This window comes from Aotus nancymaae, unplaced genomic scaffold (genome assembly GCF_030222135.1).
Source record: "Aotus nancymaae isolate 86718 unplaced genomic scaffold, 86718_ANA_hifiasm-v0.15.2.pri h1tg000040l, whole genome shotgun sequence".
Taxonomy (NCBI): Eukaryota; Metazoa; Chordata; class Mammalia; order Primates; family Aotidae; genus Aotus; species Aotus nancymaae.
Genome location: NW_026988454.1, coordinates 127,845,012 through 127,869,072, shown reverse-complemented (window position 1 = coordinate 127,869,072; position 24,061 = coordinate 127,845,012). Strand labels below are relative to the sequence as shown.

General features: G+C 57.8%; 1 protein-coding gene across 3 annotated transcripts; it reads right to left on the bottom strand.

The window, feature by feature from the left end:
• Positions 1 to 3,259: 3,259 nt before the first annotated feature.
• Positions 3,260 to 23,435, bottom strand: SPDEF (SAM pointed domain containing ETS transcription factor). Of its 3 annotated transcripts, none has more exons than XM_012461638.2 (6): positions 22,825 to 23,435; positions 10,811 to 11,275; positions 8,115 to 8,312; positions 6,685 to 6,732; positions 6,415 to 6,561; positions 3,260 to 3,931 (listed from the first exon to the last, which is right to left on the bottom strand). In XM_012461638.2, exons 2-6 carry the CDS (start codon positions 11,244 to 11,246, stop codon positions 3,753 to 3,755), a joined length of 1,008 nt encoding a protein of 335 aa, XP_012317061.2. In that variant the 5' UTR covers positions 11,247 to 11,275; positions 22,825 to 23,435; the 3' UTR covers positions 3,260 to 3,752. The 3 variants fall into 3 exon arrangements, with proteins under 3 accessions (XP_012317061.2, XP_064217214.1, XP_012317060.2); XM_064361144.1 differs by lacking the exon at positions 22,825 to 23,435 and adding an exon at positions 12,739 to 13,038; XM_012461637.2 differs by lacking the exon at positions 22,825 to 23,435 and having other exon boundaries at positions 10,811 to 12,210.
• Between the last annotated feature and the right edge of the window lie 626 nt (positions 23,436 to 24,061).

Sequence of the window (24,061 nt, the reverse complement as noted above, 5' to 3'; positions counted from 1 at the left end):
TGTGCATTGTCATCTTGAGTCTTGTGTGCCTTCTCCAGCCCTGGAGGTTGCTGAGCCCTCTGAGAGCTGTTTGTGTTGGGATGTGGGAAGCAGAGGTGGTGTCTGAGCAGGACTGGGTGCTGTCCTGGCCAATCATCCACGGATTAGGCCGCTGAGGGCTGGTCCTTTCACCCTGCAGGGGCCTGGGTCTTGTCTGGACTTGGGAGGGGGATACTGGAGGCTCCTGGAGCTCTGGCCTATTCAGGATCTGGGTGCCTGGTGACAAGCCCTGATGGATCAAGAAGGAATGAGGTGGCCGGGCACGGTGGCCCATGCCTGTAATCCCAGCACTTTGGGAGGCCGAGGCAGGCGGATCACGAGGTCAAGAGATCGAGACCATCCTGGCCAACATGGTGAAACCCTGTCTCTACTAAAAATACAAAAGATTAGCTGGGTGTGGTGGCGCGCGCCTGTAGTCCCAGTTACTTGGGAGGCTGAGGCAGGAGAATTGCTTGAACCCGGGAGGCAGAGGTTGCAATGAGCCAAGATTGCGCCACTGCACTCCAGCCTGGCGCCTGGTGATGGAGCAAGATTCTGTCTCCAAAAAAAAAAAAAAAAAAGAAGGAATGAGACCCTCAAATAGGTTTTGCTTTTTATTTGTTATAAATTTTTATTTATTTATGTATTTTGAGATGGAGTCTCGCACTGTTGCCCAGGCTGGAGTGCAGTGGCACGATCTCGGCTCACTGCAACCTCTGCCTCCCGGGTTCAAGCAATTCTCCTGCCTCAGCCTCCCAAGTAGCTGGGATTACAGGCATGCGCCGCCATGCCCAGCTAACTTTTTGTATTTTTAGTAGAGATGAGGTTTCACTATGTTGGCCAGGCTGGTCTCAAACTCCTGACTCGTGATCCGCCCACCTAGGCCTCCCAAAGTGCTGGGATTACAGGTGTGAGCCACCGCGCCAGGTGGTTTTGCTTTTTAAAGCAGAATTCTAAGTGACTGCTGAGGCCCGTGGTTCCCGGCTGTCCACAGTGCCAACCAAGCTCCCTGTGTGGTGACGTTGGGCCATGCCATGCCCTCCTGCATCCCACCTGGCTCTGAAGGCATTTCTATGTGGGACCCATGGGAAGGCTCCTTGGGGAGAATTTCTCAGGGGCATGGGCAGGGCCAGAGCTCTGGGCTCTTGGCTGTTCTGCCAGCCCCAGGCCAGCCCTGGCTCCGCCTCCCTGAGCCCACCCCCTGTACCCCAGCCCAAGGGGATCTCTTCTGGGGCAGTGCGAGAGTCCCAGCTCCAGTCCCAGTTCCACCATCAGCTCATCGTGTTCCCACCCTCACCTGGGCCTCAGCTTCCCCAGTCTGGTGAGATGTCACTCTAAGGGTCCTCTGGCCCCGGGAGCCTGGCAGGGCCGTCACACAAGCCCATTTTCTCATGGCAAATATACCTCAGCCACCTCCCCAGCACCGCTTTCCCCCAGCCTGAGGGTGTGCCAGGCAGGGAGAAAGGTTGAGATGGGGATTGAATCGATTTGCCACCCCATCTTCCTTACTCCTCCAAACTTACCTCCATGTGAATCTCTGGTTTTAGCTAAACAGAGGAATCTTCAAATAAAGACAAACGGTTGTTGTATTGTCTTATCTGCACTAAACGGCTGTTCCATTTAGTGATGGGGAGCCCTGAGGGTGGGACCCCATGGAGAGGAGTCGGAGAATACCCAGCCAGGTTGGGTTCTGCTGGGAGGTGTTTGGACGAGGGAGAGGAGTCTGCAGATCGCTGCCAGCTCACAAGGTGTCACTGGATAGGCGTGTGCCTGCCAAGGTTCACGGGCAGGGGCTGCCTCACCCGGGCCCCCACATCTCCCCTTTCCGGAGCTGCTCCGGCTTTGCACTCCTAGCTCTACTCCCCCTACTCATCCTCCTGCCCAGCCCCTGTCTGAGACCTGATGCGTTTCCAGGCCCAGGCCCAGCTGGGGACATACAAGCAAGTGGCTCCCTGGACTCAGTTGGGAGCAGGGGACTGGCTGGAGACAAAACCAGTTCAGCAGAGCAGAGCCTGGTTCTGGCCAGGGTCCCAGTCTCCCCCCACACTCCCCCCTCCAAGGGAGTGAGAGACAGCCGGGGCCCAGCGAGGCACAGGCCTGGGGCAGGGCCCCCTCCTCCTCCCAGTGCAATCCCAGCTGACAGATGCCAAGGTGCTATTTGCTCACTGCCAGGAGTAAACTTTCTTCTGAATAATAAAATTGCTGAGGGCAGAAGGCAGCAGCACAGGGTAGCATTTAACCCTTGGTGATCTGGATGGTTTCCTGCAAGCCAGGCCTCAGACGGTAAGGGTGATGGGGCACCAAGGCTGCTGACTGGTCAGGAAGCCGGAGGGCCAGAGGAGCAGAGAGAGCCCTGTCCTTGGGGAGAGACGGGCATGAGTTATTCTGCTGATCAGCTGTGCGACCATCAGCAAGTCACTTAGGCACTCCAAGCCTCAGTTTTATCATCTGCAAAATGGGGTGTAGCCCCTACCTCATGGTTTTGTTGGGAAGATGAATGACAAAGCGCCCAGCACACAGTAGACCATCAGGACACTGAGCCAGGTGACAAATGTGAGGGAAGTATGAGGAATTGAATGAGTTGCTTTGCCCAGGAGAGTGGGTGGTAGGTCCTGGTCACCCCCAGCATGCCCACAGACACCGATGCATCCCCTCTTCCCATCACGCACGGGGAGTCTCACACCCACTCACGGGAGCTCACAGCTTCACAGGTGGCACTGCTGAGGCCTTGAGGAAACAGAAATGGAAGCCAAGCAACCTCTCTTTCACCCTGTTAGCTGCAAAACCAGTGTCCCATGAGGGGACTGAAGTGACCTCCCCCCAACAACTCCAGCTCCCTTAGATGGCTGAGCAGAGACAAGGGCCCTGGGCCTCCGGCCCACCCAGGTACAAAGCCCTGCTCTACAACACAGCAAACGGATGCAGAAGATGCTTTCCCCACTCCGGCCCTGCACACAGACCCTCTTTAGTGCTGGCCCTGCCACCTGCCTCTCAGCCCAAAATGGGATAGGCAGGACAAGGTGGCTGTTCTAGTCCCTCCTTCCCTCCTTGCCTTTGAAGACTCACTATCCCTCTCCCAGAAGCATCTACCAATCAATTATCCCTTTCCCGTTAGGCTCAGTCCACAGCCACCTCCTCCAGAAAGCCTCCCTTGGCTACTCCAGGCCCTGTGACCACAACCACGTTTGACCATTGATGGTCTCGGGGCTGTGCCATTCACTGCACGGACACTGGGGACATGTCAGTTCTCTAGTATCTTTATTATCCATTCCCAGGGGCACTCCTGCCTCCCCAACTCAGGGGTGCAAACACCTCCCTGCACCATGCCGGGTGTGATGCAGAATGGGAGGCAGGGCGATGGAGCAGAGAGAGCCCTGAACTGCTTGTGGCCTTCGTGGAGTCCCTGCCCTTCTGAGGCTCTGCTCTGGGAATGCTGGGGTCAGAGGCAGGTGAGGGTCCTTTGTTGGGGAGCAGTGAACACTGACAGTAGCCCTGGCTCCTCTGTCCTCCAGGAGAGCAGCACCCCTGCCCTGGGGTCCCACAGACCCCAGAGGGCCCACTTTTTCCCAGGGAGCAGTGGGGCGCCCCTCCCTCACTTTGGGCTCTGGAAAGTCAGAGCAGCAGAGCAGACTGCCCGTCTTCCCCCAGCTCAGGGCCTGGCTGGGGCAGGGCAATCAAGAGGGAGGCCCCTGAGGGCGGGTTTCAGGCCCTGGGCCAGCCGCTAGGCCAGGCACTCAGATGGGGTGCACGAACTGGTAGACGAGGCGCTGGGAGATGTCTGGCTTCCGGATGATGCCCTTCTTGTAATACTGGCGGATGGAGCGGCTCAGCTTGTCGTAGTTCATGGCGGGACGGTTCTTGCGGATGCCCCACAGCCGGGCCACCTGAGCTGAGTCCTCAATTTTGAAGATGCCTGGGAGAGCAGGAGGGCCCCAAGAGAGCCAGCAGTATGAGTGAGATGGCAGGAAGGAGAAAGACGCAGACCACCAGGTCAGCCAAGGGACCCCGTGTGGAGGCCTCCCTCTGCTTGGGCGGGATGGGCTGTGGGGACCAGAATGCCTACTTGCATGGTGTGTTTGCAGTGGAGGTTAAAGAGACGTGTGCACAGCAGGTGCCGCAGGCTCCAGTGAATGGCAGAGAACACTCTGGAGTCACAAACCTCCTGGCGCAGACAAGTCTGTGTACCTCGATGGGTTCCCTGGGGCCCTGTGGGCCTGGCCCTTGCCAGTCCCTGCTCCATGTGGGGTTTGCATGCCCTAATCCAGAGTCCTGTGTGGCTCCTGGCAGTGCCCACGGCTCACTGAGCAAAAGCACCCCTCCCCTACTACAGGTGTCTCTGTAGTTCCTAAGCCTGAAATGATCTCTGCTATTCTCAGGCAGTTAGGCCTGTGCAGCCCTTTCTGGCAGGATTAATTAATACGAGGTGGTGGAGAGAGAGTGGACTTGAAGCTCAGCCAACTGGACTTGAGTCCTGGCTCTGCCATTGGCCACCTTTTTCTGTGTGTGAGAGGGAGTTACGTGACTACCATGGGTTATTGAGCTGTTACAGAAAGCGCTTACTTGGGACAAGTTATTCCATTGTTCATATCCTCAACTTTCATTCTATTCATAAACCCTCCAGCCCAGGCCCAGGCCAGCATCCCTTCTCCAGGGAGACTTCGCAGACCACCAGTTCTCCCTGAACCCCCTCAAATACACAGCCAGGGCCACCACACCGTGCACAGGCGCATCTTCGCCACCACCCCCATCTAACCAACTCCTCCTCCTCTTCCTCCTCCGTGAGTCCTCCTGGACCCGGCCCTCCGTAAATGTCAGCTGAGCAAGTGTGGAACCAGAGCAGTTGCTGGCTGAAGGTTTGTTGGATGGATGAATCCAGTCCATTTTACAGCGGAGACGGCGGAGGTCCAGGCTCCCACAGCACCTAGGGCAGGTTTCTCGGCTCTGAGCCTTTCTCTAAACACACACACGCGCCCACACACAGGCACACTTGCACACGCACACTCCTCAAGCCCTACACTCTCCAGGGTAGTAGCCACCAGCCACATATGGTTCTCAATGAAATGTGTTGGAAGTGTAAAATACACACTAGATTTCTAAGGCTTAGGAAGATACCTCATTAATAAGTTCTATATTAATTATATGTTGAAGTCTGAATAATTTATAATATTGGTTTAAATAAATGCATTCTTAAATTAAGTTCACCTGCTTTCAAACTTCCTCTTTTCTTTTCTTTTTTTTGTTTGAGACAGAGTTTTTGTTCTTATTGCCCAGGCTGGAGTGCGATGGCGCCATCTCAGCTCACCACAACCTCCGCCTCCCTGGTTCAAGTGATTCTCCTGCCTCAGCCTCCCAAGTAGCTGGGACTACAGGCACCTGCCACCACACCTGGCTAACTTTTTGTATTTACTAGAGATGGGGTTTCACCATGTTGGTCAGTCTGGTCTCAAACTCCTGACCTCAGGTGATCCACCCGCCTCGGCCTCCCAAAGTGCTGAGATTACAGGCGTGTGCCACCGCCCAGCCCAACTTTTTTTTTCTTTTTTTCTTTTTTTTTTTGAGACAGAGTTTCGCTCCTGTTACCCAGGCTGGAGTGCAATGGCGCAATCTCGGCTTACCGCAACCTCCGCCTCCTGGGTTCAGGCAATTCTCCTATCTCAGCCTCTGAGTAGCTGGGATTACAGGCATGCGCCACCATGCCCAGCTAATTTTTTGTATTTTTAGTAGAGATGCGGTTTCACAATGTTGACCAGGATGGTCTCGATCTCTTGACCTCGTGATCCACCTATCTCGGCCTCCCAAAGTGCTGGGATTACAGGCGTGAGCCACCGCGCCCGGCCCCAACTTTTTTTCTTAGAGACAGGGTCTCACGCTGTCACCCAGGCTGGAGTACAGAGGTGAGATCACAGCTCCATATAGCTTCAAACTCTGGGGCTCACACGATCCTCCCACCTCAGCCTCCTGAGTAGTGAGGACTAAAGTGTGAACCACTGTGCCCAGCTAGAAAACTTAACATTGCAAACGTGGCTCAAATTCTATTTCTTGCTGGACATCATTCGTCCCCCAGTGAAGCTATGATGTTTTGAGGGCAAAGACTGTCCCATTCCCAGAAAGTAGCTTTCAGCCTCTCCTACGTTCCAGGCGCTGTGCCGTACTAAAAAAGCTCCTAAGCAAGACAGAGTCTGGCGGGAGACAGGTATGGACACAAATTGCACACAGACCCCCAGGGCCGTCCCATGACAGCAGCGTATTTGGCATCCAGGACAGATAGGTCAGGTGAGAATCAGCTTCACCTCTCCGCCCCGCCCCCGCCCCCGCCCCCATGCACAGTGCCTGGAGGGAGCTCCCATCACCTCCGTGCTCGGTGCTGCTGCCGCGCCCCTTGGGCACCCTGCTCACCCTTCTCCTTGTTGAGCCACCTGATGAAGCGGCCGTAGCTGTGGGGCTTGAGCAGAAGCTCCTTGAGGAACTGCCACAGGTGGATGGGCTGCCCAGAGCACGACGAGTCCACCTCGCTGTCGGTCCAGCTCTCCTCACTGGTCGAGGCTGGGCGGCCGGGGAGGGCGGCGGTGAGTGGGAAGGGGAGGCCAGCCCCTGCTTCAGCGGCAGCCACCCTCCACCCCACCAGAACCCCCGCCCCCACCCCCGCCCTGCCCCTGCCTGGCTTACCACAGTAGTGAATCGCCCCAGGTGAAGTCCGCTCTTTCATCCAGGCCGCTGCAGGGCAAGGAGAGGGGGTTGGGGACCCAGGAGAGACCCCCAGGGTGGAGGAGGGGAGGCACTTGGGTGAGACTGTGGGGCTATGGGAGCCCCTCTGTGGCTGGGGGTTACCCCTGTGGCTCCCTGCCTCCTGCCAACCTGGGGAAGCAAGCTGGTGACAAGGAGCTGCTTCCTGGAAGAAAATTCAGGGTTTCAGAGCTGGGAGGGGCCGTAGAAACCTTGCAGGCATCACCTTGTTCAGATGAGGACATCTGACATGGGGGCTTGCCTAGGCTGGGGCAGGGCACTGGTCTCTGGCAGGGTCATATGAGGGGGTCCTGTGTCTCACTCCTTGGCTCATAGAGCAGGCACCACCTCCTCAAAGCACCCGGCCCTGTGCAGGCAGCAGGTGGTGCCCAACGAGCTCAAGACGATTTAGACACTCAGGGGCTGACACGCAACCATTCGAAATACAGGGCAGGCTGGGCGTGGAGGCTCACGCCTGTAGTCCCAGCACTTCGGGAGGCTGAGGTGGGTGGATTGCTCAAGTCCAGGAGTTGGAGACCAGTCTGGCCAACATGGTGAAACCCCATCTCTACCAAAAAATACAAAAATTAGCAGGGCGTGGTGTTGCACCTGTAGACAGCTTACTCAGGAGATTGGGGTGGGAGGATCCGATGAAACCGGGAAGTCAAGGCTGCAGTGAGCTGTGACTATGCCACTGCCCTCCAGCCTGGGCAACAGACTGAAACCCTGTCTCAAAAAACAAAAACTAAAATTAAAACAGGGCTGCTGCATACAGACTGACAGGGGCAGTATACAAGACGTGCTGTGGCGTGCAGAGCAGGGTGATACTCTGCTACTGTTGGTGTCAAAAAAAAAAAAAAAAGAACTGCATGTGTGTATATGTGCTTGAATATTCATAGACTTTCCCCGCAGAGATACTCAAGAAACTGGTAACTGGTTGCCTCTAGGGCGGGGGTTGGAAGCTGGGGTCAGGAGTGGGAGGGAGAAACTTTTCATGGAACACTACTTTTCACTGTGGTCTATTTTATAACATGCACATTTATTACTTCTCTAATAAAAAACAAAGAAAAACAAAATTTTAAAAGGAAAGGACTTCCTAGTGTCCACGGTCGCCCCAGCTCTGACACCCTGCATCCTCACAGTCTGACTTCTACCTTTTGACCTCCCAGGTGCTGTCTCAAAGCTCTGGGGCCTTGACTCGGGCTGGGAGTGGGTCAGGATCCAGGAGGCAGCGGCAATTGGGGCTGAGATTCAGAGTGGACTCCAGGCGGGGGCCAAGGGGCTGCTGCCCCAGCAGAGGGCAACCTCCTGGCCGGCATCCTGTCCCTGGCTGGAGCCCGGGAGGGGCCGCGCCCACCCACGCCACGTCCTACCTGACTTCCAGATGTCCAGGTGGGCGTGCAGCACATCCCCGCCCAGGGGCGAGCGCTGGCGGAACTGCTCCTCCGACATGGCGCACAGCTCCTTGCCCGCCAGCTCCTGGAAGGCCTTGCCCATGGGGGGCAGCCGGTACTGGTGCTCTGTCCACAGGAGCCACTTCTGCACGTTGCCGGGACTCCAGTCCACGGGATCTGGGCAAGAGGCACCCCCTCAGCTCAGGGGCAGCCTGAGGGCACCACCCCAAATATGGCACACCCCTCTGTGATGGGGCACCCACAGGAACCTGTGGCCTGAGACCAAGTGCTCCTTAGGGTAGGGACAGGCCAGGTCCGGACAGGCCCGTGAGGGCCCCTGTGGAGGTGGGTACCCAAGGAGAGAGTGGGGGGCATCAGGAAGGAACCAGGGCCCTAAAAAATGAACTTGGTTCAGGGCAGGGTAACCTGGTGCATCTGCACTGCCTGCCTCACCCAGGCCTTGGATCCCCCCAGATTCTCCCCACCTCTCCAAAGGACCTTTCGAGGGAGCCCCAGCCCTGGAGAAACAGTGACATTCTACCAGAAACACCTGGGCTTCTCCCTCAGGTACTTCTTGCCTTTCCCAAACCCCTCAAGGAACCAGCAACACACCTACCTGGGAATTAGTCTTAGAACCCCACCATTCCCTCCAGCCCCTGTATCTTACAGATGAGGAAACTGAGGCACAGGGCACTCCATCCCCTTGTCCTCCACGGAATAAAGGCCTGGTCACACAGGAGCTGCTCCATGCATGTGTTGAATAAGTAAATGGCAGGGCACAGCGTGGTCATGGGCAGCCACAGGCCCCAGAGGCCAGGAGGGGAGCCCCAGCTAGGGCCTAGATGTCTCCCTGGGGTGCTGCTCTAGGGTAAGCCTGATAGGCCTACAGGTGGGGGCCAGGCTGGTGGGCATGGTCACAATGGGGCCTCCCAGTGAACACCGTGGTCCAGCCAGTGTCCCAGCTCGGTGACCTGCAGGCTGGGCCGCCCCCACTTAATAAGCTCATTTTCCTCCCCAAGGTCAAAGCCATTTGTTTCTGTTGCCATTGTTCATGGAGCAGGGCCCTCCCCTCCCTAGCCCTGTGGGTGGGGAGGTCGGCTGGCATGGGCATTGGGAAACCAGAGGACTGCGGCATCGGCAGGAGCAGCTTCAAAAGATGTCAACCGGGAGGCTTTGAGGGCAGGGGCTGGGCCTGAGGGATGCGTGAAGACCCCTCCTTCCCAGAGAAAGCTGCACAGAGTTGGGTGCTGCAATGCCAGGGCCTAAAGACCGAGGGACATGGGTCAGGCCTGCCTGAAGCTGGAGAGGTGATGGCAGGACAGAGGACTGGAGACTCAGCAGCCCCACTGCCCACAGCATCAGCTCCATAACCACACCTTCCAGGTCTGACTGACAGACACATGTATGTCCGCCCTGGGAGATTCCCTCCTCATAAATAGAGCTATGTGTCATCAATAGAGATAAACAGAGAAATGTGTCACCAGATCAGTGACACATTTCTCTATGTATCTATGATCTGTTTCCCTCACTATAATGTCAGTCCTATGAACATAGGGACTTTGTGTTGTGTTCACCACTCAATTCCCCAGTCCTAGAGTAAAGCTTGGCATATTAAGAAGCGCTTGTTGGCCAGGAGAGGTAGCTCATGCCTGTAATCCCAGTACTTAGGAGGCTGAGGCGGGTGGATCACCTGAGGTCAGGAGTTCAAGACCAGCCTGGCCAACATGGCGAAACCCCATCTCTACTAGAAGTACAAAAACTAGCCGGGCATGGTGGTAGGCACTTGTAATCCCAGCTACTGAGGAGGCTGAAGCAGGAGAATCGCTTGAACCCAGAGGCGGAGGTTGCAGTGAGCTGAAATCATGCCACTGCACTCCAGCCTGGGTGATAGAGCCAGACCCTGTCTCAAAAAGAAGAAAAAGGAAATGCTTGTTGAACAACTGTTTACTGAGCATCAGTTATATTCAAGGTGCTATCCTAGGATCTGAAAATTGAGTGATGAACAAAACAAATGAAAATCCCCGCCCTTGTAGGGTGTACATTCTAGTGGCGGACACAGAGAATGAGCAAGATCAACAGACACTGTGCAGCACGTCCTGAGAGGAGGCAGGTGGGAACAGGAGGCAGGGATGTGGGCAGAAATGTTTCTTCTTTCTTTTTTTTAATTCGTTTTTGGTTTATTTTCTTTACCATGTCCTGTGCTCATGGACGTCAATTTTAATGGAGGGGTCAGAGAAGGCCTCATGCAGATGGTGCCATCTGAGCCAAGACCTGAAGGAAGTGAGCCACGCAGATATTTGGGGGAAGAGCGTTCTAGGCTGATGGAGCAGCAGCCTAGTGAGTGTCGTGGGAACCACAAAGAAGCCAGTGTGGCTGGAGCAGAGCGAATGAGGGGAGAGCGGAGTCCAAGAGGAGGTGGGGGACACAGTCGGAATTCATGTCATCCAGTACCTACCAGTGGGGACAGTAGGCTGGCATGGCTAGGGCGCAGAGATGGGTGGAAACCCTCCCAGTCCAGGCTCACAGCTGACTGTGGAGAAGCGCCAGCAACCCCGAAGCCACCCGAGGCGGGGGCAGAGGTGGGCAGAGTTCATCCAGCAGTGCCCCAACCCACCCACCCCAGCGACCTGGCCTGCGACCCCTCTTACGGAAGCGGGCACGGGGAGAGGGCTCACCTGCGGTGATGTTGAGCAGCTTGCAGGCTGTCTCGATGTCCTTGAGCACCTCGCCCACCACCATGGACTGCACCTGCTCCAGCGAGTGCTCCTCCAGCGCCAGCCCGCCCGGCCCCAAGTCCAGGCTGCCCCCTGGGGCTTGGCTGTCAATGACCGGGCACTGCTCAGGCTCCTCGGGCGGCTCCTCCTGACTGCTGGCCCCAGGGGCCTTGGCTGCCCAGCTGCTGTCCTCAGGGTACAGCATGTCAAAGTAGGAGAGGTAGAAGGCAGACAGGCCCTGCTCGGGTGTGGCAGGTGGACTGGGGCTCCAGTTCCGTCTCTCGACACCCACTGCCCCCGCTGCCACCTTCTCCAAGCCTGTCCGAGACACCAAATCGGGGGGCAGCAGGAGGTGGCTGGGGGACACGCTGCTCAGACCCGGGCTGGCGCTGCCCATGCCGCTGCTGTTCAGGCCGGCGGCTGCGTCTATGGAAATGAAGGAGGACTCAGGTCTGACTGCTTCTCCATCCCCATGGGGGCCGCTAAGCTGGTTATGGGGATAAGGGGTCCTGTGGACAGTGGGCTGGGCCTGGGACAGAGCTGGGTCTTCCGGGTCATTGGGCAGCCAGGACATGGTTGGGCAGACAGGCCTTCTGGCTGGGAAAGACAGCGAGGTGGAGTGGGAAGCCAGGCTGGGTGGGGGCCGCAAAGCTTCACACATGGAATGTGTTCAAATGGCCTTCTGAGGTTCCTGACCTCATTCAGCCCTCACAATGGAAGGCATGTTTGGCCCCATTTGGCGGATGAGCAAACTGAGGCAGGGACGAGGAGCCCTCAATGTCCAAATCTTTTCTGCTGTTGCAAAGCTTGTTTTTCTTTCTTTTTTTTTTTAGAGACGGGGTCTCGCTATGTTGCCCAGGCTGGAGTGCAGTGGCTATTCACAGGCGCGATCCCACTACTGATCAGCACGGGAGTTTTGACCTGCTCCGTTTCTGACCTGGGCCGGTTCACCCCTCCTTAGACAACCTGGTGGTCCCCTGCTCGCGGGAGGTCACCATATTGATGCCGAACTTAGTGCAGACACCCGATTGGCATAGCGCACTACAGCCCAGAACTCCTGGACTCAAGCGATCCTCCCACCTCAGCCTCCCAAGTAGCTGAGACTACAGGCACGCGCCACCGCGCCCGGCACAAAGCTTGATTTTCTTCTGCCCTTGATAAGGATAGGAGCAGAGGTGGCAGGCAGAGGCCACCACCCTAAAGGTGGCCATCATCTTCACCAGCAGGGGAGAAAAGAGAGGAATAAGGTGGGTGATGGGGTAGAGACCCTCTCACACACTGAGGATTTGGCCAGCCCTTGCCCTCCCACAGGGCTCTCTGGGGGATCTAAGTAAACTCCCGAGGCAGCCACTGAGTGAGAGCTCACAGGCTTGCTTGTCTCCCCACACCCCGGGCTGGGTGCATAGTACCCACCTCCCCTTATCCTCCCTTGGACGGTGCTGTCCCCAGGGCCCCTCCCAGCTCCCAGCACCGGCACCCTCTACTTTCCCTTATGCCTGGAGGAGCACACAGCCTCCTGGAGGCGGTGCCACAGGCCAGGCTTTCCAGGGGGAAGCCGGGGTGGTGGTGAGAAGGGGCAGGGCTCCAGGGAACATCAAAAACCCTTAGCAACTCAGACACCTGCTCCTCACTTCTGCCCCAACGCTCTCCAGGGGGAACCATTTGGCCTCAACACAAGCAGTCAGAGGCCCTGCTCCCCATGGGGCACCCAGGCTTGGTTTTGCCCAGGTCCTTTTCCCTGAACTCCACATTAGATTGTACAGTTTGGGTGAGGAGGGGGCTGGAGAGGGACACAAGACCCAAAACCTCAGGATATTCTGGAATATCAGTGATGTAGGGGCCTGAAACTTAAGAATACATCAAGACAGGCCGGGTGCAGTGGCTCACACCTGTAATCCCAGCACTTTGGGAGGCTGAGGTGGGCGGATCACCTGAAGTCAGGAGTTTGAGACCAGCCTGGCCAACATGGTGAAACCTGGTCTCTACTAGAAACACAAAAATTAGCTGGGCAGGAAGCTGAGGCAGGAGAATTGCTTGAACCCTGGAGGCGGTTGCAGCGAGCTGAGATCGCACCACTGCACTGCTGCATTCCTGCCTATGCGACAGAGCGAGACTCCATCTAAAAAAAAATAAAAATAAAAAAATAAAGACAGAGGTAGAAGATTACCAACAGTTATATGCTTCCAACAGTACAGAGAACCAGTTAGAGAGGGGGAAAGGAGCAGATAAACCTGTTAAGGGCAAGTTAATTGGTGTCCTTTCTCGGGGCTATTTAGATTCTCAAGCAGTGGTTCTCAAAATGTGGAGCCTGGCCAGCAGAACCAGCGCCTCCTGGGAGCTTGCGAGAAACTTGGATTCTCAGGCACTTCGGAGCCACTGAATCAGCAGCTCTGGGGGAGGCCCCGCAGTCTGGTTTAACTGGCCTTTTGGGTGATTCTCATGCATGTTCAAATTTGAGGATCACTGCTTTACAGGCAACCAGCCAGTGAAGGGGAAGGCTTTAAGCACTGAAATCCTCTCTAATGGTGGCATTTATGGTGCCACTGGGACAGCAGGCAGGTAAGGGGGCTCCCTGGTCCAACTCCAGTCACCCTGTGGGACTGACCAGCACAGCCTCCGTATGCAGCTGGCATTTGCCTCTGCAGGTGGGACAAGGGAAAGAACCCAGTTTGGAAGACACCTCCAGTTCGACAGGGCCACAACTAGCCCATTCATCTTCACACAACTCAGAAAATGGCACCCCTTCCCCCTGGATAGTGCAGCTTGACGAATGGAGCCCAGGTAGAATTTCAGCTCCCACTGCCCACCCTCCTTGTGCAGTGCTCAAGCTTCCCAGCGTCACATGGCAGCCCTGCAGTTTACTGTGGTGGAGAGAATGCCAGCAGGAGGGAAAAGTGTTCCCTTTGAATTCAACTCTCCCATTCAAGGGCTCCTTTAAGTGACAAGGAAGGAAAGGTCAGGGTGGGGAGGGGTAGGCAGAGACCGAGGCGGGGCTGGGATGTGGGGGACAGAGGGCAGACCTGGAATCATTTCAAGTCCTTCTGTGCAAACACTCGTGTGTGCTGTGGGCCCACATTATTTACTCAGGCAGTGCCAACAGCTCGTTCTGCCCCTGGGCCCCACCCTGGCCAGTGCCCATGCCCTACCCGCTAGGTGGCTCCACCCCTGGGGACCCCCCCTGCAGCCCCCGTCCCCCATCACCCCCTCCCTGCCTCCTGCCCTGTCCACATCCCCAGAGCCCCCATACCTGCCACGTTAGGACAGTTTCTGCCAACACCCTGGGCACCATGCCAGGGAGACCAAAGCTTTTCCAAGAGGCAGAACTCACTTCCCTTGTGGCCCTCCTGTTTGTTTGGCCTCAGCCACAGGTAGGACGGGAGACAGCTGCTGCGTTTCAGGGCTTGGTTTCGCGAGGGGTTGGTGGGGATGAATGGGCAGGGCAGTAGCAGTATTTGTCAGGAAGGGATATAATGACACATCCTTGACACATTTGCTGAGTGCGTGCGAAGCCCTCGCATCCGTCTTCTCGCCAGGAGAAAGGCAGCACAGGCCTTATTCTTTTTTTTTTTTTTTTTTTTTTTTTGAGACAGGGTCTTGCTCTGTCGCCCAGGCTAGAGTGCAGGGGCACGATCACGGTTCACTGTAGCCTCGACCTCCTGGGCTCAAGTAATCCTCCTGTTTCAGCCTCCCAAGAAGCTGGGACTACAGGCGTGTGCCATCATGCCTGGCTAATTTTTTAAATCTGTTGTAGAGACGCGGTTTCACTATGTTGCCCAGGCTGGTCTCAAGCTCCTGGGCTCAAGCGATCCCCCCACCGCAGCCTCCCAAAGTGCTGGGATTACAGGCACAAGCTACCTCATCAGGTCCAGGTCTTATTCTCATCATTATTTTGCTAATGGGAAAGTCAAGGTGTAAAGAGGTAAATCTGCAAATCCAGGTCTTCTGACCCCTGGCTCAGGCTCCTGACCCCTCTACATCCCACATGCCAGCTTGCCCTTGCCCTCTATCTAAATGCCAAGGAATCTTCCCCTCCAAGCCTTGGTCCTAGCTCCAACACTTCCCTGAAGAAAAATAAGTTAATGGTTAACTGTGTGTCTGGAGGAAAGGTTTGACTCTCTGCAGATTGGGGGTGGCAGGGAATGCTCTGTCCCCAAGGCAGCCCAGGTCTGGAGTACGGGGGCTTGGCTTACTGGTCAGGGAGCCAGGGCTGGTGTGCCCGACCTGCAACTCGGCATCTCCTCCAGGCTCCGGGCTGGCCTCGGGAGGGAAGAAGGGAGAACGGCACCATGAGGCCCTGGCAGGGAGCACCAGTGCCACGTCCAGGGCTTTCACCCACATCACCCGCTCTCCTACCCACAGCCAGGGTGACGTGGACTCCAGAGCCCTGCTTTATAGATGTGGACAGTGAGGCTCAGGGAGGCTATGCAGCCTGCCCGGGGTTCTTCCTGGCCAGGCACGGGCTCTGCTCACTGGACCACATTCTCTCTGAGGCTCATGCTCTGGCCAGTCTCATCTTCCTAGGGGATCTGCCTACCTCCTGACCGGGCTCCTTGATGCTCTGAACTCTGTCCCCACCTCTTGGCTGTTCATTCCATCCCACTGTTCATTTCCCTGCCGCACCCTTTCATTTCTGTGCTCGAGAATCTTCCATGGCTCCCCATTGCCTTCCCTGCCCCATCCCAATGCCTGGTGCCCACCTCTGAGCCCACCTCCTACCTAGCCCAGATCTGGAAGGGGCCATATATTATGTGATCGTTTCATAGATGGGAACAATGAGTGGAGAAGGGATTCATGTGCATATTAGCAGCAGGATCTGGACCCGAACTAGGGATTGACACAGTGACCACAAATCCAAGCTCTAATGAGAATGCCACTTCATACTTGCCCTGCGCTGTGGGCACAACATGGCTATTTTCTAGGATGCCCATTCCTCCTCATCACAATTCATCCCAAAGCCCTCCTCCCCCAGGGAGCCCTCCCTAACAGCTCCCTCCTACACTCCCAGGCTCTCCTCATCTGTGCCATGCAGTTCAGCCCAGGGTGAAATCCACAGGTGACGATTCGCCCAGGGGAACACACGTGCACTGGGAAAGCTGAGGCTCGAGGAGTGGCAGGGAGGTGCTCACAGTCACAGCACAGCCAGGGCCAGACGAGAGGCCTCCTGACACTCAGGCCACTGCTCCGTAGGCCGAGGGTCCTGGGACGAGCCAGGCGTCTGCCACGTCCAGGTTTCTCAGAGGGCAGATCCTGGCATTCCTGCAGCCTTGGCCTGCCAGCCCCAGGGGCTGCCGTCTCCTGAGCGATGCCTCCAGCTCCCAAACCTCGAGGTGATCTATTCTGAATTAAGCCACGTGTCTGGATTAAGGCTCAGCGTGTCCTGGCTCCCTCCTGCTCCAGAGGCCCCGGATCCCACTCCAGACAAAGAAAGTTTGGTAACAGCTGGTAGAGGCCAAGGCCCAGAGGCAGGGCCAGATTGTTGGGGTGGCAGCCGGGGGGTTAGCCACCTCGGCCCCTTCTCTCAGTGCCTCCCATTCCCCCGGGAAGGAAGGTTAAAGAAAGAGAGCAGAGGGATCCAAAATTAGAGATTTGGTGCAGCATTTCCTGCCACCACCCTGCCTACTCTCACCTCTCGGGCCAGGAATGTGCCCCTGGAACCCCTTGCCTCCCAGGTTTTCACTCCCACACCCCAACTGGCACCAGCAAAAGATGCCCTCCCTGACAGCTCCCGAACCACAGTTTCTGGGAATGGAGTCACCTGGGAGGCCTTTGCTAAGGTCTGAGGTCGCTGTGGGGTTGGAGCCTGTCTTCCATATCCTGCTTGGTCGGGACTCTCAGCCCCTACCTCCTGGGGGGATGGTGGTGTGGGGTGAATGTACCCTTGTTGCCACCTCAATCCTGAAACCCAGCCCTCCCAGTGCCCAGGACCCTGGCTTCAGTCCCCATTGAGAAGAGCGCTGAGGGAGTGACAGATATGGCCACTCTGGCCCTGCTGCTCAGCCCCCTGCTGGCCTCACTCCAGGAGGAGTGATGGGGAACAGATCTCCTCTGGCTTCCCCGCCCCACTCCGCCCCCCACCGTGGCCTACTGAGCTGGCTGTCAGCTCCTCCCTCCATCCATCCAAGCCCCTGGGCCCCCTTAAATGGGCTGAAGTCAGGGGGCTGTGGTGGTGGGACCAGGACTTGGCCAGGAGCCGTGCAGAGTGGGCAGCACCTCGGAGAAGAGCAGGGCTACCGGGGCCGCAGGAAGCCCCAGCCAAGGCCCCTGACCAGGCCCAGAAGCAGCAGCATATCCGGCTTCTCTGAACCCCTGGACCTCTTCCCTGCCCCATCCCTTCAGGGCCCCAGCCTCTCCCTCGCCCTGCCATTCCTCCCACCCCTTCTCTGCTCCTCCAACCCTCCCATGGGGAGGACTTCGCAGCAACCTTGCCCGTCAAACTGCTCTTCAAACTAGCTGGATCCAAAAGAAGTGCCAGACCCCTTCCGGACAGCCCACCGTTCACTGCCCAGAGCACCACCTCTGCCCACTGGACAGACCACCCCGCTGCCCAGGAAGGGGTCCCACGCTGCCACCTCTAGGTCAGCAGCTCCTGCGCTCTCTCAAGCACCCCATGGTGGCCATCGCCAAGCACCTGGTTCCCCAGGGTGTCCAAGGGCAGAAGAAGGGAGGTAGGCTCGGGGGAGCAGCGAGGTAGCAGAGTGAGACAGACCTTACTGTTCTGGACTCAGCATGAGAGTGGAGGAGGTGGGTTTCTTCTAGACCCCCCGGCTTTCCCCACCTCCTCTGTCCAGGCCACCTGTCCCCCTAACTTCTGCAGGAGCGCTGCTCTGTGTGAGTTTCACCTCGGGGAGCCAACTGGTGCCCAGGAGCTGGGGTCTGTGGGGAAAGTCCAGGAGAGGGGATGTGGTTCTGTGGGGCGGAAGGTGGGTGAAGCTGGGGCCGGGGCCACATAGCGGGAGGATGGGGCACAGGAAGCCAGGAGAACTCGGTGGGTTTTGCTCTTCCCACAGTTCCCACAGGCAGCAGGAACACGCCCGCATCAGCAAAGTCTCCTCCGTGCGCCGCTGCCTGGGCAGCCTGGGTGTCCACACACACCCTCACTGACACCACTTCCAGCGCTTTCTGGGACAAGAGGAAGGTCAAACTAAAACTGCTTTGCCGGGCTCTCCCAGCTGGGGCAGCCACCATTATTCCCACTTGACAGAAAAGGGCACCCGTCTGTGCGTGAGCGAGCAGGGACTCGAACTCAAGACTCAGCTCCACCCTCCTTTCTGCTGGTGCTGGTAGACCCCAAACCTTCTAGCTCCTAAGGTGGCCCCTGCCGACCATCCCTTTTGCCTCCCCACAGGCCATCTGCCAACTCAGCCCCACAGCGGTCACCTTGAGGGGGTGTGGGTGGCACAGGTGCCCACAGCCTGGAGGTACAGAGGCCCACTGCAGCCCCAGGCGGACCATCGTAGCTGAGTTTGCTCTGAAGGGGGATGTGGGCTGGAAGAACTAGAGGCCTCAGCTTTGGGAGATGCAGGTCATGCCCTGCCTGTTCCTCTGAGGGAGACACTGGGCGAGGCCCTGCCCCTCAGTCTCCTGCTCTGTAGGGCAGGGCATCTCCGAGGACTTTTCCAGCCCGGGCACTATCTGGATTCTATGACCCAGGACCCTCATCTTACTGTCAGCCTGGCTTTGGGGACTTAAAGAAGGATGGTGGAGATGCAGAAGGGGACACCTGGGGCTTCCTTGTAAACAGAGGCGTACTCCATTCACAGCTGACACTTTTGGCAGGATGAGGGGTGTGGCTGGGTGTCCCCCACTGTCCCTGGAGTTGGTGTCTAGAGGCTCTGAAAGACTCAGCCCACCCTTCTAAAGAAGCAGAGCTGGCTTCAGGCTGTCCTGCACCTCATGAGCTGCCCGTCAGGCCTGGCTCCCTCCCCAGCAGCAGCACCTCCCCACCTCCTCCAGCCAGCAGGGACCCCACCCCAGACAAGCTTGGGGCTTGCAGCGAGTCACGCTGATGGGGCGGGGACAGAACCCAGTTTCCTACCATCGCAAGTACAATTCCTCTCAACTTTCAGGACATTCCAGAAACTGCCATTCACATCTTCCCTCAGCCCTGGTTGAGCCCATGTGTGTGTAAATATATTTCACTTCTCAGTGCCCCAGTCAGGCCTCTTTGCCCCGCCAAGGCTGCCATGGCCCCACCACCTGCACATACATCCCAGCTTTGTGATGTGGCCCAGGTCACATGGCCACCCCTCTGGAACAGTCTCGTCCTCACACCCACGTCGCACGAACACTCCTTGAAGGACGGCCACAGCACCTTCCCTCTTCTCTGCTCTCCTCCAGCCCTGTATACACCACACCTCCCAGCCTGCCACAGGACAGGGGCCGTGAGGTTTCCTGGGTGTCTTGCTCCCCTCGGCCCTGCCCAGCCAGGCCGCCGAGTTGTTGAGGGCATGAGAACACAGGGATGTCCCCGGAGCACTGCCCCTCCTGCCTGGGGCACCCTGGCTGATCTCAGCCTCAGCCTCTTCAGCAGTGAAATGGGGATTCATAAAGACAGCTCTGCCTCTGGGTTTTAAAGTCACCAGACAGCACAGCGATGTGAAAAGCCTTCCCATCTCCCCAGAGGTGTGCATCCACAGTGGTTACTGCTGTCTTTGTTTCTGCGGCCCCCTCCAGACCCAGCACAGGCCAGGAAGGCAGAGACCCCCCTCACACCTGGTTGCTGATCTGTAAAATCTTGATGAGCTGAGGGGAGAATCCTGCCTGAGCCCTGATCCCCAGGCTCTGGAGCACACCTCCAGGCTAGGAAAGGGGTGCTAGGACAAAGCGAAGGGCTCCAACACCACAGATGAGAAAAGTTCAGAGAGATCTGTCCTGAGAAGCTAAGAATAGACATTGCTTCCGACAAGGCTGAGATGTGCAGGAGTGGGTTACTGGGGGTTATCAGGGCCATTCCCACCTGTGAACTGTCAGCAGACACACATCCCTCTTTTGTCCTGGCACAGAGGGTGGGCGGGCAGAAGGAGCTAGGTCCCAGCAGCCCTCAGGGCAACATGCTACCCCAGGAGCAGACAGGCCTGGGCCTTGCCCCCAACCAGTCTCAGGTTCTGGACCCCCAGCCCGGGCAGTCCCTCCAGCCACCTCTCCCCTGTGCCAGAGCTGGAGGGAGAAGGAGGGGGGCCTTGGTCCTGGTGGTGCTCAGAGATACCCTACTGCCTGTCATAATCCTGGGGAGGCCTTGGTCCCATCTGACCCCCAGCAGAGTCACACTAAGGTCCCCGGCTGGGGAGGAAGGATGAGCCTCTCCCTCCCCAAGCCTGGAGGTCCCCCTCCATGCCCCCACCCCAGCCACTGAGAGGTGGGAGAGCAGAATCTGGCAGGGGGCGCCTCCCAGGCTGAAAACACGCAAAGTAGCCAGGAGAAGGAGCCTGGCATTAAATGTCAGGAAGAGCCCAGGGCAACTCGGCTTGTGCAAAGTTTGCTTTGGGAAGAGTTGTTCCACCTGACAGGCCACTCGCTTGGCTGGGGGCACAGGGTGGGGCATGAATGGGGTGGGGGTGGGGACCAGGGGAGGGTCCCAGACCAGGTTTGATCCCTGACTCTCTGCTCTCTAGCTCTGCGGCTGGGGCCAGTGACTCCGCCCCCTCTGAGACTCAGCTGTCCTGTCTGTTAAATGGGCTGTCAAGAGCATGTCTTAAAGGGTTGTGGAGATTGAAACGGAGGGTGAATGGAAAGCATTTATGATGGGCTGAGCGTGCCCATGTGAGGGGGGCCCTGGGAGCAGATGAGGGGATCAGCTGGAGAAGAGAAAAGAGAGAGGGAATGGGGTGAGGAAGCAGGGGGAGCAAAGGAAGAAGCAGGTGGTGATGGCGGGTAGAGGGGGTGGGCCAGAGGGTGGAGTCTGGGGGGAGCCGAGGATGGCGGTGAGGGAGGCCGGGGTCCTGTCCTGCTCTCTAGCCCAGTCCAGGCAGCTGCAGGCATCACCCACCCTCCCTGCCCTCTAGGAGGAGCCAGAACCAAGAACTCCTGCCCTCCCACTTCCCCCCACCCCAGCCTGGGAGACAGGCTGGCAAATCCGACTCCTACACAGTCTTCAAAGCCTGCTCAGGCCGTCTCTTCCATGAAGCCTGTGTTAATAGACAACAGCCTTGTCTAACCTTCTCGTCTCACAGACAAGATGTTGCAAGTGCAGTGGGGAAAAGTGACCCACCACGGTCCCACACGGCGGGACCTCACCCATTCCTTCTTGCCCTCCGCCTAGAGGGTCTCTGTCCCCCTGTCGGCCTGAATTAACTTCCCCAGGTTGCACTCGGCGGCATCAAGTCACTTAGCACAAAACTGCTCTAATTGTTTCAGGGCTATTCACTTTATAGTTGCAACCACCTCGGCGGTAAAAACTGGGTCCCAGTCTTTGCACTTCCGCCAGCATCACACTTTCTGAGCATTGATTGAGCACCTACTGAATGCAGCCTATGCCCTCAGACTTGGTTGACAGAGAAGGCCTGTCTACTTCAGAAGGTCCTTGTGAAAACCGAAGTGTCTTATAACTGATAGTGTGCAATAAACAAGTCTAGTAGATTTCAGCTTCGGATGCCCGGGGCCTCGCTCAGAGGAAATGTTTGTACGTGCACTCTCAGGCTCTCAAAGGGGAGGGTGGTCCCCTACCCAATAAGACCACATCCTCCACATAGCCCCACCTCCCTGAGAGCTCTGAGGATGCCCCCCACCATTTGTCTGTGAGTTGGGGTAGTGGGACTCCAAGTTGGGGGTCCTTGGCTCTGGCCCCTCTTGCAGGTGGGTGGGGGGAAGCTCAGGCCAACTGGCCTGACTGAGCCATGACCTGAGCCTACCTATCTGGTGGGGCGTCTCCTCCGCATCCCTGCCCACCAGCTTGGGCCTGGGGCAGCCTGGACGCCTGTTTGCTTTGTTACTCAGCTGAGCAGCTGGTGATGGGGAGATGCAGCTTTATTGGGGAGGCTGGGGCAGGAAATGAGGCAAGTCCCAGCCCTGGCCGAGAAGGAGGAGAAAGCCCATGGCCATCATAAAGGACGCAGGCTACTTGGGACTTGGGGCCTGGGTGTGGGCTGCTGGGTGGCCCCAGATGATAGGTGAGGTGGGGGATCTGGGCTTGTCCATCCCCAACACACACACACACACACACACACACACACACACACACACACACTGTGGCCAGCCTCAGGGGCACCCGGTCACCAGGTCCTTCAGCTTCCCACCCTATCATCCCATCCCCACTTCCTGTCTCCCCACCGCAGGAATCTGGCAAATCTTGGAAATGAGCACCTTCCAGAGACCACTACTGCTGCCTTCCTTGTGTGCCAAGACCGAGACCCAAGGCCCTCAGCTTCTCCCGGTGTCCAAGGGCTCAGAGGGTGTGCTCAGCAGTGGCCACAGACCCCTGGCTCCTGTGGTCACCCCTGCCCAGCCCAGCTCCTGGGCTCTGGACCTGTCTCCCCTGCCCCGACCTGGACCCGGCCTTGGCTCCAGCCCTGACCCACCAGGTTCCAGTGAGCCCCTGACCTCTGGTGACCCGACACCAGGGAGACCCTTCCCCTGGCAGAGCAGCTGGGCTGGCAGCAGCTGCAAAGCCACTTGTGTTTTGCTAGCCAAGCAGAACTGGCTGGGTCTCAGGGCCAGGGGCTCTGCACCTGCACAGCGGCCTCCCCTCCCTCAGGCTGGGTAGGCTGGGCTCGGTGTGGGGTACCCCCAGGCCTTGCCAGGCAAGGTGGCTCACCCAGCATCTGGAGTTGGCCCCAGGGAGGCAGTCTGGGCAGCATGAGGAGGGGGGCAGGGAATTCTGAGGGTAAAGGGACCCAGGTCACAGGGTCACTGATGACTGGGAGGTGAACTCTGAGCTGGCAAAGTACGCTCCCCCGCCAAGTCCTGCTTGCAATCACCCACCCCACAGCTGGCAGGGAAAGTCCCCATGCCAGGGTACCTGCACCTCCCATCAGACTCACCTGTTAGCTGCCTGGTGCCCAGGGAGCTGTCTGCTGCAGTACCAACTTCGGAGGCCAGGAAGAGGTGTGGGCAGCTGGGGCCACTGGCGTGTCTCAGCCAGGCATCTGGGGGGCCAGCAGAACCAGAGGCCAGCAGGCCTGGTGGCAGAGGCAGCACTCGCGTTGGCTACTGGGGGCCTGGCCACCCTCAAGGAGTGGCTCTCTGAGGTCTCAGGGCTGTGTGCCTGTAGGGAGTCCCCTACGCCCAGCCCAGGGCTACCTGCTGGCACTGTGGCAAGGCCCAACCTGAGGGGCTTGCAGGGGGGTGGCAGCAGGCTTGGGGGACTGGGTCTGTGGGACAGTGTGGACGCGGCAGAGTGCAGGAATGTGCTGGGAGGAAGTCAGACAGCCGCGAGATGAAGAGCTGGCCAGGGCCCGATTTCCCATTATAAGTAATCCTTCCTTATTTACCTGAACAAATACACTCCTTGCTTACCTCAGACCACAGGCAGGCTCCCGGTTAACCCTTGCAGGCCTCCCCACCTTGCTTGGGGATCCATGCCCTGACAGCCAGGAGACTCATTCATTCACTCGCTCATTCACTCATTCATTGCTTGCTGCATAGCCACTGAGCTCACATTACGTGCAAGACGCAGGAGATGCATCAAGTGGGAGCAGGGCTGGGGTTCTAAGATGGATCAGCTGAGGGCCAGGGACAGACAAGTGAGCAGCAGTGGAGATCCAGAGCCACCCATGCCCTGATGGAGGGCCGTGGGGGCACTGAGGGTGGGCATCAGCCAGGGAAATCAGTGAGGGCTTCCTGGAGGAGGTACTGTCTGGATACCCAGGCCAGGGATGGACAGTGCATCAGAGAATCCTGGGGAGGGGTCCTGAGGCTTGTGGGCCAACCCCCACCTGGTGGGAACGGTGTTCTCTGTGTCCCACAGGGGCCTCATGCAGGCGTGTCACGCAGTGGCGGTGGGGAAGGACTCCTAGCTCACTTTCCCAGGCCCACAGTGGGGACCAGCCAGCAGCAACTTGCTCTCCCACAGCCCCAAAGGGTGACAGCAGGGACATCACACAGGACAAGGGTACCCACCACCAAGCGCCTACCGCCCCAGCCTCTCCCCCTCCATGAGCCCACGGGGGCCACAGAGTCCAGCTTTTGGCTTCCTCTTTGTCCTGCCAGGTGGGCTGAGGGTGGTCCCTGGAGGCTGGGCCTTCCTTTCTCCAAAACGTCTCGGAAGGGCTTCACATA

Excerpts from the sequence above, each read along its gene's own strand:
- SPDEF (XM_012461637.2), bottom strand. The coding sequence starts at position 11,510 with ATGTGTGAAGCTTTGCGGCCCCCACCCAGCCTGGCTTCCCACTCCACC. Across the intron at positions 6,562-6,684 it reads TGGGGCGATTCACTACTGTG|CCTCGACCAGTGAGGAGAGC; the intron begins GTAAGCCAGGCA and ends CCGGCCGCCCAG. Across the intron at positions 3,932-6,414 it reads GTGGCTCAACAAGGAGAAGG|GCATCTTCAAAATTGAGGAC; the intron begins GTGAGCAGGGTG and ends CTGCTCTCCCAG.